Below are 13,309 nucleotides of genomic sequence, written 5' to 3' on the forward strand. Positions count from 1 at the left end.
TTCCTTTATTGATACCCCCTCCCCTCCCACTAACTACCAATCACAGTCAACAAAGCTGACGCTGGAATATGTCTACGGTAAGCACATGTAACTCCTGCAGCGGCACAACCTCCTCGCTTAACAGGTTGCTGGCCTCGAAACACACCTCGGAACCAATATTGACCTCAAGTTAAAGGCCGCGATGACCACACTGACATCAAACACCAAGCAGTAGCCCCCATACACGCTACATTATCCATGCCCAACGAAGAACAGAAATCAATGGATGCACAGCCTCATTCGCACCAGCAACCCGAATTCTCTCCTGCTACACTGATAATCAAAAAAGCTAAGCTCGTATTTCCACCCGCACGCACAACCGAACAAACACACTCTTCCAAGGACCCTCGGAAAACACCTGACTAATGAAGACACAACCCACCTTCCCTCTGCACATCTTTCAATGGAGTTGCCGATCTTTCACAAGGAAGAAACACCAACGGGATGTCTTCCTCGCATCCGATGGGACCGATGTAGTCGCTCTTCAAAAAACCAATGTCCCACAACCCAAACTAATTGGCTACCAAACTTTCAAATCTGACGCGTACCACCGGAAGGCAACTTTCGTATAAGCTCTTCTGCCGTCATATCCTTGCTTCTGATACCCCCAACACGTTTGTAGAAATCCTTCCGACAACAACAAATTCAACATCGCTCTTCATTCTCAACGTGTATAGCCCACCTACCCACCAACTCACCGATGTAAACAACCTTATCCAAAAAGCTTTTAGCAAGAGACGCCCCCTTCGTAGTGCTTGGTGAATTCAACGCACCACCTATCAGATGGGAATACCACCAAAACTCAGAGAAACGCACGCGCCTACAGAAAGCCATTCAAGATCAAAGAGTTTGTCTCCCAAACGACCTGACGCAACCCACCCGGATCGGAAATAGCGTAACGCGTGACACTATTCCGGACCTCACCCTTGCGAAAAACTACCCGCGAATGCAGTGGACGCGCCAAGCCAACCGCCTAGGCAGTGATCATGCCATTATTTCCCTGAAACTAACTTACAAAAGTAAACCAATAGGAATCGGGCAAGCTGGAATCACTGCTTTGTAAAAACTTCCGCGACGATAGCGCACCTCTTCCTTTCCAGCAACACAATCTCACCGCATGGATTGATGCACTCGAAGAACGGCTGCGGAAGCACACGACAACGATATCATTGACGACGACACACCCGGTAGCAGACCCACATCTCCTCAACATTTGCGAAGCCAGAGAGAGTCTTACTAGGCGTTGACGACAACAAAAGCACAATAAACGCCTAAAGCAACGTATTGCTGTCTTAAACCTACAAGCCCAAGACTTCGCAAAACATTACCGAAACAGAACTGGGCATCTTTCTGCAACCAGCTTCAAGGTACGCTAAGCACGAAGAAAACATGGCACATACTGCGCTCTCTCATCGACAAAAAACAGACGGACACCAGTACTTCCAACAAAATTCACCGCATAATACAAACCTCCGACTTATCACCTGAGGAACTCCTACAATCAGTTCAACGGAAGATCCTTGGCCACGAGTCCCAACACCCAGCATAAAATGATTCTAAGCACTATTCTGAAAATGACAATAAAGAGCTACACTCCCCGTTCACCATCGAAGAACCCCATCAGGCGCTACAAATGGTAAACGAAATAGCGCCATGCACACCATCGAATAACTAACCGACTACTCCGAATTCTCGACGAAGAAACCATACCAGCCCTTCTTGACCTTTTCAATCAACCTTAGGAAACCGGAACTCTGCGTGAACAATGGAAGAGATAGTATTTCATCCTCATACCAAAAGCCTACAAGCCCCTAGGACTCATCAATCGTGGACCGATCTTTCTTACGAATTGCGTTGAACCCCCAATGAATCCTAACGTGAAAATCCAGAACACTTCTATCCCCCAAGTGCCTACTTTACGTATTCTCGGCGTTCCTTGCCATCACGATGGCTCCGGTGCCGCCCTTATCCTTCAACTTAACAAATCATGCGCCAAGCTTTCTCATCTGATACAGCGTGAGAGCCGCCAACATGCAGGGCTAAGAGAGAATGAATCCTGCAAGCTAATATTAGCTCTGATAACTAGCCGCGTTATCTATGGGACGCCGTATGTTGCACTAAAACCCGCCAAATTGAGAAAACTTGATATATTAGTATGAAAAGCCTACAAAACGGCCCTACATCACCCACCTGTACGCCCGTACAAACACTTTTCGAACTCGGTACAAACACTACCATTGCGGAACTTCTTGAAGCACAACGCACGACCCAAATCCATCGCCTTGAACTTACTCCAATAGGACGACACCTGCTACGTCTTCGCAGATATGACACGCCTACAGCTCAGGACACGCCCCATCAGATCCCCATTTCTGTGCGTCAACTAATTCACATCGCCCCTATCCCAAGGAACATGCACCCAATTCACAACAGAGGCAGAAGAATAGCTCGTATCGGAACGCTACAAATTCTTGACAGGGATCCACAGGTCCGATATACAGATATTGCATGTACTCACCATGCCCGCCACACCACAATTGGGGCTCTCCGCTGTACGGGTACCACGATGACTGCTGCCACGTATCGTGGAATCTCCTCCGCTACCACTGATTCTATCGCCATAGCTCACGCCGCTACCACGCAACGCAGTCAACACCACCTCATGATTGTTACGGACTCTCTCCAGGCATGCCTACACCATTGTAGTGGACAAGCTCCTCTCACAGCTATTCGCCATCTCCAAAGGCTTCCCCCTCAGCTATTCATCACAATAATGTGGACCCCCTGCTCACACCGGCTTGCTGGCGAATGAAGCAGCCCATGCTGCAGCCCGCGAGATTCACTGCCGAGTATCCTTAGCATCCCAATCGTCAGTCACGGAAGACATCACCACCGAAACTCTGGCCACCACTGAAGCCATTCGCACTCACTACAGGCACCTCCGCTACAAATATCCTCCACGGCACCTTTCCTTCACGCACGCCTAAGCAAACACCTGGCGACGCCTACAGATACTTACTACAACCGTACGCGCCTTCACCACATTGCTCCAATACTCTGCCCGAAAACCTGTCAAACATGCAATACCCCACTGGACACTTTCCATCTTGTCATTAAATGCCCGCATTCTCCACCGCTACATCCCCGACTGACCCCCAACACTTCCTGTGTACAGTGGGAGGGGTTGCTGACCAGCTGCGACCGCGAAGATCAAGCTATGCTGATCGACCGGGCGGTGATGGCGGCGTGCTCTCGCGCCCTCCTGGACAATCGAGGCTAACCACACCCCTTTCCCTTACATCTTTGCTCTATAATAAACGTTTGTTCATCATCATTATCATCCGAACAAGTTAATCCTTTTACAAAAGTTGCACCGGATTCGTCGCCTCATTTTAGGTAGATTTTCTTATTCAACATTAGAAGCTATTTACTCGGCAATACATTTTTATACGTTTCTAACAGCATGCATATTTTATCCATGGTTTATTGACCACCTAGCCTTCTCCGCACACACTCCGAAGGGAGTACGTAGATACAAAAGGTGATACTTACTGAAGGGTCTTTTCTCCTCATGTCAACAATTTTCTCTGTGTGCAGTGTCATATCAAGGAATGTGAATTCCCCAAACGTGAAACACAGCCAGTAGAAAGGTCTCATCAGTTCTCCTAGGGTCGTTGTGCTTTCTGTAAAAAATGTTCCAGGCGTTTACCATAGCTATTCGCCATGAATGGCAAAGTTTAGGCAACGAAGTTAGGATTACATTAACGGAAAACGCTCGAGCAATTTCATAATATACAATAGTAGCAATTTACAAAAGAAAATTATATGTTGATACAGATTGGCAGGCTCGCAAAAGCCGCATCGTGCTTGAAGGTCAGCGCCCGGCAGCCAATGAAAACTGGGAACGTGAAAAAGAGCTCTGACATCTACAAGGAACTCGGCTAAGTATACAAAACAGAGAAGGCAAGCCAACAAACTACACATAGGTCCCAATAGGCATCATACAAGATATCTGATTAATGATGTCAGATACCTGATGTCTGATATGCACCACTCATCAACGTAGTCACCCCCCATCTGGTGTAGCAAGCCTTGTCCCTAGGAGGGCTGACCTCACCAGTTTTCATTAAAGAGCATTCTCTCTCTCTATACAAGAAACAATCGGGGTGGAGACTATCAGCTTCTTCGCTAAACATGCCACTGTTTGTTAGAGATCACTGCTTACCCACAACCAAATTCAAAGACACTGTTTAAAACCCAACTTGATGTATGTTCACGCAACCTCAAGCGCTCACCGCAGACAAAAAAATCCAAGTAGGAGAACGTAAATAATAAATAAAAGTACACGCAAGTACAAATGCATTGCGTACATGATAAAAGGTGTTAGAAACAAAGAAAACAGCAGTGAGTAACTAGTACCTAGAAATTAACTTACATGCGAACACGACGTAATACTTTTGACTGTGCAATTTGTTTTCACTGAAACATTTAGTGCCCTTTCCCTCTGTGAAGAAGGATGACCTGCGAAGCTGGAAGCACTACAACGAGTGCACGAAAGAGAATACGTGTGTTCATATTTGGCGACTGAGCATACTTTCTAGAAATTAGCTGAACGAAACTTTAAACGACCTAGGCTTCAGCCTCGCGGACAAACATGTAGCTCTCTGTTTTACTCTTGCATCTTAATGTTTGTGTAACCCACAAACCCAATCCGCTCGACCACCGAGCGGACACCAGGCAAGTCACAGTGGGCTGTTTGACATCCATGTTTACAGTTCCCTCCATCCCCAAGTTCATGTCATCAGTAAGGGCGTGAAACCTATACAATCGCGTGCACGCCCAGCCCCGCTCCCAACCACTTCAGGCCGGCAACCGGTTATGTGCGCGGTCTTAGAAGTGAACGAAACAGTCGAAAATGTCACTCTAAGAGCCCCTTAATCTGAAATAATAATATTGCTTCGCTTCAGCGTTCCAAGCGGGCATGTTGCGGTTCTTCCGTGAGGAATTCGCAGCAACTTGACGAGATGGAACTAGAGGACGCAATGGCGGCGGCAGCGGCTTTCTACTGCTTTCGCGCCTATTCGCGCTTCTGTTCAGGCCGAGGTTTTTTAAATTCCCGCTCTCCCTTCAAGCTAACGACATGCGTCCGTCCCACAGCGAGGTAAACTTGCAAGGTCTCGAGCTTTATTCTGGCGGACAAACACATGACTCTCCGTTCATCTCCCCAGTCGTACAACGCAACCCAGACCCAAACCACTCGATTACGGATGGCAGCTGGCAGGACGCAGCAGCAATGCGACTTCGAGGTTTAAATTTCGATCCAGCACAACGGGAATTCTCGGTCGCGGCATGCAGCCCAGCTGTGCGACCTCGTCCCACTTTCTGTATTTCCATGTCGAATAAACTTGACTTGACTTTTCCCACCCCCTACAACTTGTGCGCGCATGAACCGGCAACCCGTGATGGGCGCATACTTAGGCGTGAAAACACCGGTGAAAATGTCGCTGGGAAATCCTTTAAATTTGCAGAAGAATTATGGACTCACCCCGACATTCCAACCGGACTAGTGGCCCTTTAATTCCCACCTAATCGGCCAGGTGGAGTTCGAGGTGGCCACGGCGGAGGCGGTGGCGGCGGCGGCTTTCGGTCATTTGTACGCCTTTACGGGCTTGTACGAGGATGAACTCCCCGTTCACTTCAGCAATATCCTTAGTTCTGTTCTCTTCTCTGCTTCCTTAATAAATCACCACACCACGGTGCTCCTCAGAGGCGACGCATGCCGAAGGTGTGAGGGGTAGGCAGTGATGTGTGTTCACCACAATCATCCGATATGGGCGATAGCCCAGTTGTCAGCCGATAGCGCAACTTTTTAGTAGGTATCGGTGGTGGCGAAGGGAACCGCAGTTGTGATAGAGCGGTAGGCTCTGGCGAGGAGGAGCACAGAAGCGGCGGGGATAAAACAAAGAAACAAAACAAACGAACACTTATTAAAAGGGATAGCTCAAAGCCGCATGGGCTAGGAGGAGGGAGGGCAGATGAAGATCTCAATAGTGTCCCAACATGGAGGAGTCGAGAACGCACCGCCAAAGTGCGGATAAAGTCTGTTTGATGCGGCCCTTCGGACGGATCCAGTCCTCGTAAGCGAGTACCAAGAAAGGCCGATGTGTCTCACGTGGCCCTACGAGACCTAGGCAGTCCTATACAAGGTGATGGATGGTTGGCTTGAGTGACTGCCCACATGCGTAGCAGACGTACGAAAGGTCGGATGGTGATGCCACCACAGATGAAAGGTCTTCGGAAGGTGCTGCCGTGGAACTGCCGCTCCTCATTGTTCTAGTCGAGGCGTGCCTCCACCTGGCAACGACGTCATCAGTTAAAGCGTATCCGGACCGCGTAGGGTTAAGGAAGCCAACTTTCGTAGAAGGTAGAGACTGTCGTGCGTGCCGAAATTTGGCCGGAAGCCTGTCTGAGCCGGATGGAAGTAGTTGTTTTCTTCTTCCAAGTGATGACTCAGTCGAGTCGTGGCCATCCGCTCAATCAACTTACAGGCGGTAGACGTAAGCGAGATTGGACGTAAATTTGCAAGTACTGCGGGATCTTTGCCTGCCTTCGGAATGGGCACCACAACAGCGTGCTTGAGGGCTGAAGGGACGACACCACTGATCCATATGTCGTTAAGTACCTGAAGAAGCTTGTATGCTAAATAATGGCGCACCTCGAAACTGACGCCAGTGAGAGCTCACACATCGCCCGTAAGGGGACTGTGCATTCAACTCAAATGTCGAGGACGCAAGTAAATCCTTAGTAGTGCGGCGCGGATTAAATCGGCATCACCGAAATGAAAACTGGGGAGGGGGTGAGAGGGGGTGGTTAGACATATACTGCTTCGCGGTGAAAGTACTGTCTGGAAGTTTTATAAACTTTTACGGAATGTTATAATCATGCACTCATGAACAGTATCTACATGAGGATTGAAGAATGCAATAAACGTCTTTCGGTCTTTAGAAACAAACAGTATTGTATGACTGCTTTAATACGGTAGCCCAAATATGTTTTCTAAGGTAGGTCTTCTTAAGATATTGATTGAAGTTTAAGAGTAAATATTTTCTTAAAGGAGCACTGACACGAAAATTTTATGTTACACCTTTATTGCTTTTATCGATGCTTACTGGTCTGGTGAACCTGAAACAGCACTTCAAATATTTCAGGGCGCGATAGTTAATTACAGTGAACGGCCTGAAAATAGTTTGTTTCGAATTCCCGCGCTCTAATCCCGAACGGCGCATATGCCAGAATCCCGGCTGCACGGGCTGGTGATGTCACGCTTATGTCCATTTGCTGAGTGCCGCTCCGCGCGCTGCTCCGTCGGCGCGATAAATGAGACCCAATTGAACTATGTTCTTCGCGTCGCAGGCCGCTCATATTACAGCCAGGGTATTCTGTTGAGTGAAGGAGGCTGTGCAATAATAATAACGCCGAAAATTGGTGTCAGTGCTCCTTTAAAAGGCGGCTCTATACTTGTATTATGTGCCGTATGCGACATTTATTAACGGTGCATGGATAATTCCACCAATTTTATTCTTCCAACGAAGCGAACACTGTCCGCACACTGTTATACCGTAGCGCAAGACGGTTTAGGATAAGGGAACCCGCCGTGGTGTCTCAGTGGCTATGGATTTGTGCTGCTGAGCGTTAGGACGCGCGGTTCCTTCCATTCCGCGACGGCCGCGTTTCTGATGGAGGTGAAAAGCTAAAAGGCCCGTCTGTTCAAGATTTCGACGCACCTAAAGATCCCAAGGTGGTCAGAATTAATCCGGAGCCCTCCGCTACAGCGTGGCTCATCGCCTGCGTTTCCCCAGAGCGTTACAATCTACAATCATAATGCCATACACACTTTGAAAAACAATTCATGAATGAATAACTGCTTTTTCTGCGTATGAGAGCTCAAAAGAACTTTGTTTATGCCACTAAGGACCGCGTGTTCATTTATTTCACGCGCGTATGCAAGTAATCGTATTTATTTGTTACTGTTGCTGATATGAGGGTTAAGGCGTGCAAATAGAAGCGGCAAATAAAGCAGATATTTTCGGCAAGGACAAGCAAAAATGAGGAATTAACAGAGTTTACTAATGAAGCAGTATGAATGAAGCGGCTTTAGAACGCATCGAAAACATAGCGGACCAACTAAAATTTTAAAATTTGTTTGAATTACCCGAAAGTTTTAATTATCGCGGGTCTACGTACTTTTTCCTATGTTGGCTTTGAACATAAAACATGCATTACCCAAGTGAAACATTCGGGGCTCTTCCCCACAAAGAATAACAAAAATTAAGGATCGAATATTCTGACCTATGGAGTATGGCCTTAACTAACATACCAACTTTTGTGCAACGTATTTGTGTAAAGGAGCAGAATTTACTGCACCCCTTTTCCTGAATATTTGCCAGACGTGTCTCTAATTCCTAACGTTCATCAACTTCTTTATTCTGTCCTCACCCCACGTTCCTACCGAGCTCCTTTACTGAGTCTCATACCGATTCAACAACCGACGACAACAGATTATTTTTCTCTACCCAATTCTCTACACACCCGTACTCCAAGTGGATTGGATTTCCAATCCAAGCCAATCTAATCCAATCCAATTCAATCTAACCAAATCTAATTTAAACAAATTCAATCCAATTAAATTAAATCCAATACTCCTCGCGCTTGCGCAGCGCGGCACTTCAGGCTCCACGCGAAACTGCTCCACCTCGGCCAGTGTAGCTTACGCTACAAAACTAGAAACCGCGCTCATGGTGAATTCATCATATTTGGTGACCAGATGCAGTTTTCCGATACCTAACACTGCTGCATCTTTACTTAAGGTCAAAGTGCAGATACGTGTGAATATCTTTCTGGATATGTCAAATATTTATAGTTCGTTAAAATGCGTGGGCAGACATGAAGAGGTGATTTTTTATTGAGTAGCAAAGAGCGATTATAGAAACTTAGTCGTGACCGTTATTCCACGTTTTTAGCATTGCTAAGGTACCCACTCGGATTAATTCTGAACAGGGGTTTTATATATAGCGCGTTTCGAAATACTTGAATAGATCTGAATCGTTGCAAGCAGTTCGGCTCTCCATTGCTGTTATCTAGTTATATTTTCACTAATCTTAATAAAAAAACTGCGTCCACACTTTCAACTGTGTTTTATCTTGGTCAGCATACTGCGAGTAGTTTTAGGGCGCAGTTCGGCGCCCGCTACAGTAGTTGGACGGGCAGCTTTTTCTGCGTTACCGAATGAACTATGAAAGTAACACGGAAGGCGCTGAAATATGTTTACCGTGGCGACGCGCTACAATATGCCGTTATACCAGCGTTTGCCGGCCTGCGTTCGACGACGATGCCTTCACTTCCTGTGACTCAGTTCGCTCTACCTTCCCGAGATGCAAATTGCGATCACTTCCTCAGATTCTGTTCGCGTCGCCGACGCAGAGGCTTTCCATCCCTGATATTTGCGCAGGAGGTTCAAACACGCTTTGCAACCACATGCTCGGCGGCGGGGATGCGCTCGAAGATAACTGCAGACTAGCGCGCCGCCGCGCGTTCGCTCCTCGTTCGAACTACCTGAGGCACAGCATCTGTGCACCGTCACCGAGGAGGCTGCAGGTCGCGCTGCGCACAAACTTTGTATTTCAGAGTACAGCAATTGTCAGCCATTTTTTGTAGCGTGAGCTACACTGGCCGAGGTTGAGCAGTTACGCTTGGCTTCTGGAAAGCCGTACTGCACATGCGCGAGGAGTAGTGACGTCACACGGCGCACAGAACGTTGCTCGCTGCCTGGTGTCTCTCACACACCCCACGCACGCTGCCAGGGTCTTGCGACCTCCATTCCGCACATTGCGGCATGGTCCACGTGATGATCATGCGAGGGGTGGCCGGGTGTGGAACCGATCGTGCGCCGCAGCAACACGGTCATGCGCCTGTGGAACCTGTGGAGCGGCAATTGGTGACGCCTGTGGAGCGGCAATTGGTGACGCTGCGCCAGAGCCGCTTGATAAGTATACATGTGTAACATAATGCGTATACCGTGTGTGTGTCATTTTCTCAGCAGTAAGCATGATAATCAAGCTAATCCTAGACAATGAGGAAACGTAAGAGTAACCAGCTCTGCCTTAGCTCACGCAACGTAAATCCTTGCCTAGCCCAGCTAAGCCCCTGCTAATGTTTTAGTCTAGTATTTTACTGCGACTGCGTGCTATGTCCAACGTACGAAAAATCTCCGTCCGGAGGCAACGTTCGCCTGAGGCACAGAAATACTGCTCTTTTATGGAAGCTCCCAAGCGCGAGATGATGCCGACCTCAGCGGGTTTTGCAAAAAGATGAAGCGCAAGTTAAAAGAATTCCACGCGCATCTCCTCGGATCGCTGTAAATGTTCTCGACAGATGATAGCATTTAGCAGACGTTCCAAAAGCTCCTTTGTTCTCTCCCCCGAGCACTGCTCGTTATGCTACCCTCCACTCTTGGTCAACGCGTGATAGACGCAGTAGTGGTTTGCAGAATTCAATTCGTTTTTTTTCGTCTACACTGCTTGCGAGCCATCGGTTCGGACGTTTTTTTGTTCTGTTTGGCTTGGCAGTCGTGCCACAACCTTCAGGAGAGGGCCGTTTTGGTATGTCGTCATTAAAATATTCTTTTTATCGTGGTTTGGTGTTTGCTAACGCAGATTTTATGCTAAGTGCTAGTGTGTACTTTTCTTTAAAGAGAATTGCCAGTATTAGCAATATTTTATCTTTGGCCTGAAATATGAGTAATGCTTGAACACTGCTGGCAGGTATGAAGTGCACTACGACATTTCGTAGTTTGGAAGGGGTTTATTTACAGAAACATCTCGTTCAAGCATTCTGGTTGTATTAGGCCTCGCGATTCAACCATGGAAGAGGTAGACAAAACAAAATTTTCAGCACTTTAGTAGCCTACGAATATACATATACCTTGCTAAAGAAAGTTTAGAAAAGCGCGTAAGCTAACCGTCCGTGCAACCTTCGGTGAAAGTGCGTCAAACCTATTGTCAAAACTTCAAAGACCTAAATCGCAAAGGAAGAGCGAACTCCCGCAAACGTCTTTGCACACGAAATAAATGCGTCTACAAGCAATCTTATGGTGTCCCAATACGTAGTGTATGAAATAAAGGTGTATATTGTTACGTGGCGGCAGGCCAATGATGAGGCGAACCATGGGCGACGATGAAGTGATCTATTTACAAGATGTTGCCGCAGAGCGATGCGATCTATTTACAAGCGGCCATGATCGCTCGGGCGAGCCGCATCCTCTTCGTCGTCTTCGCTGACGGGTTATGGCGCTATGGGGGCATTGTCCACATAGGTGTTCCGTGACATCACCCCCCCGGCGTAGGACGACCGTCCCGGTCGAGGCCAGGGTAAAGACAGGGTGGCGAAGCGGATGAGCAAAGCGATGAGAACATGTACAATGATGTCCTTGCCGCCACTGATGATGGTGATGGTCGCGATGAGCAACGCCCCGGAACAGCTGGGACCACCGCCGACCCCACGAGGCAGCGTCTAAAGCTTTCGGAGAAGCGCCGGAGATCTGGGCGGGGGGGACGTCGTCGGCTATACGTCTGGTCGTGGCTGGTCAGTTCGTCTGGTCTCGGCGGGGCATGGGCAGGGGACACGGGGCTGGGGAATGTCGCTTCCGTGGCTCACCGGGGCTGGTGCGGGCCGACGCTTTCCAGGAGCCAGGATGAGACTGCTTCATGAGCCGAGACGGGGTGAAGCTGGGGGCCGGGATGGGACTGAAACCCGCACCATCCACCAAAATGTTACGTGATGGCAGGCCAATGATGAGGCGAACCATGGGTGACGATGAAGTGATCTATTTAGAAGATGTTGCCGCAGAGCGATGCGATCTATTTACAAGCGGCCATGATCGCTCGGGCGAGCCGCATCCTCTTCGTCGTCTTCGGTGACGGGTTATGGCGCTATGGGGGCATTGTCCACATATGTGTTCCGTGACAATATTTTACTTCTTCTTTATATCCAAAGCGCGTATTCTCTAAGTTAAAACCGTTCCTCGTTCACGCTTTTCCAGTAACCATCTTGACACAATAGGAGCCTGGTTACGCGAGCACGCCGTGTGACCTGATTTTTATTAGAGTTTTTTAGTTTTTTAGAATTGATTAGTTTTTTGACAGAATGCAATGCGTCCCACAAACAAAGCTTTTGCTTAAAAGCTACTGTTATTACAACCATGTTGGTAGGCAACTCACAGCAAACTAAAAAGAAAAGAGTTGAAGCATACGCTCTAAGTGCTGTGTTTAGTAGCATTGCAAACACGCGCCTCGCTGACCTGGTACGGCGACGCAACAGCCGCAATTAGCCGCCACATAAAACTGGAAGAAATGCTCATGGGCGCTCATTTGGGAGTCAATGATTTCGAATGTGCAACCATTGTTAGTGCGCCTGTTTTATTGACATTTTTAATATGCAAAAATACCGCGCAAACTGTGACAAACATAAAAAAAAGTTTCAAACCTAGTAACGCTCATAACACGGCGCTCAGTAAATCTGCATAAACGCATTTTTTTTTAGGAGCCGCTTTCACCAATGACAACTCACGTGCGATCCAATGAAAGGGACCCTTCATGACACCACGAAACGCTTTCCTTGCCACGATCAGGAAGGGGTGGTTGGGCTTTCCCTGGAAACGCTCCTCCAGGCCGAAAGAGCCTCGTGCCACGTAGTCCATGGCCAATCCTTCCAATTTTTCCAGCATGTGTACCTCCTCACCCGTCTCGGCGTAAGGATCCAAAGACTTAACAAATATGCCTGCATTCTCTTCGAATCCCGCTATCATCTACGTAGGAGTGGGTTACGAAACATCTCTACACGATATTAGCGAAGAACTGACACAGCGTCACTAGTACTATAAGAAACGGTGCACCTGAATACCATAGGTATACAATCAACTGTGAAAACTTCAACAAATTCACCTCCGTTGTTACCCGTGCCATTCCAGCTGTTTTTACGCACCAATATAAACATTAGCATGAGGAGAGAGAGCAATAAAGCAGGTGCTATTTAATACTAATTGGCAGTGCATCCGCTCAATTTGCTGCAAATTTCGCCAGGAGACGACAGTCGTATGCTGTTCCTGCCCCGTAAACGCCACCCCTCCCTCACCTCTCATGATATGCCTTTTTCTTCTCGCTTCTCCCACAATAACACGCTGCAGGTTACTCAAGTAAGTTCATTTTTACCGCAT

General features: G+C 47.9%; 1 protein-coding gene across 2 annotated transcripts in view; it reads right to left on the minus strand.

Annotated features, from left to right (window-relative positions):
* Window positions 1-13,309, minus strand: part of LOC144172990 (cytochrome P450 3A14-like) — an 87,222-nt gene that overhangs the window by 45,180 nt on the left and 28,733 nt on the right. For both annotated transcript variants that reach the window (XM_077701586.1, XM_077701585.1), the window contains 2 exons: window positions 12,664-12,901; window positions 3,592-3,722 (listed from right to left, as the gene is read on the minus strand). In XM_077701586.1, the coding sequence (XP_077557712.1) occupies window positions 3,592-3,722; window positions 12,664-12,901 (369 nt within the window). The remainder of the gene's footprint in view (window positions 1-3,591; window positions 3,723-12,663; window positions 12,902-13,309) is intronic.

This window comes from Haemaphysalis longicornis, unplaced genomic scaffold (assembly GCF_048455015.1).
Source record: "Haemaphysalis longicornis isolate Haplotype H1 unplaced genomic scaffold, Haemaphysalis longicornis Haplotype H1 scaffold_28, whole genome shotgun sequence".
NCBI lineage: Eukaryota > Metazoa > Arthropoda > Arachnida > Ixodida > Ixodidae > Haemaphysalis > Haemaphysalis longicornis.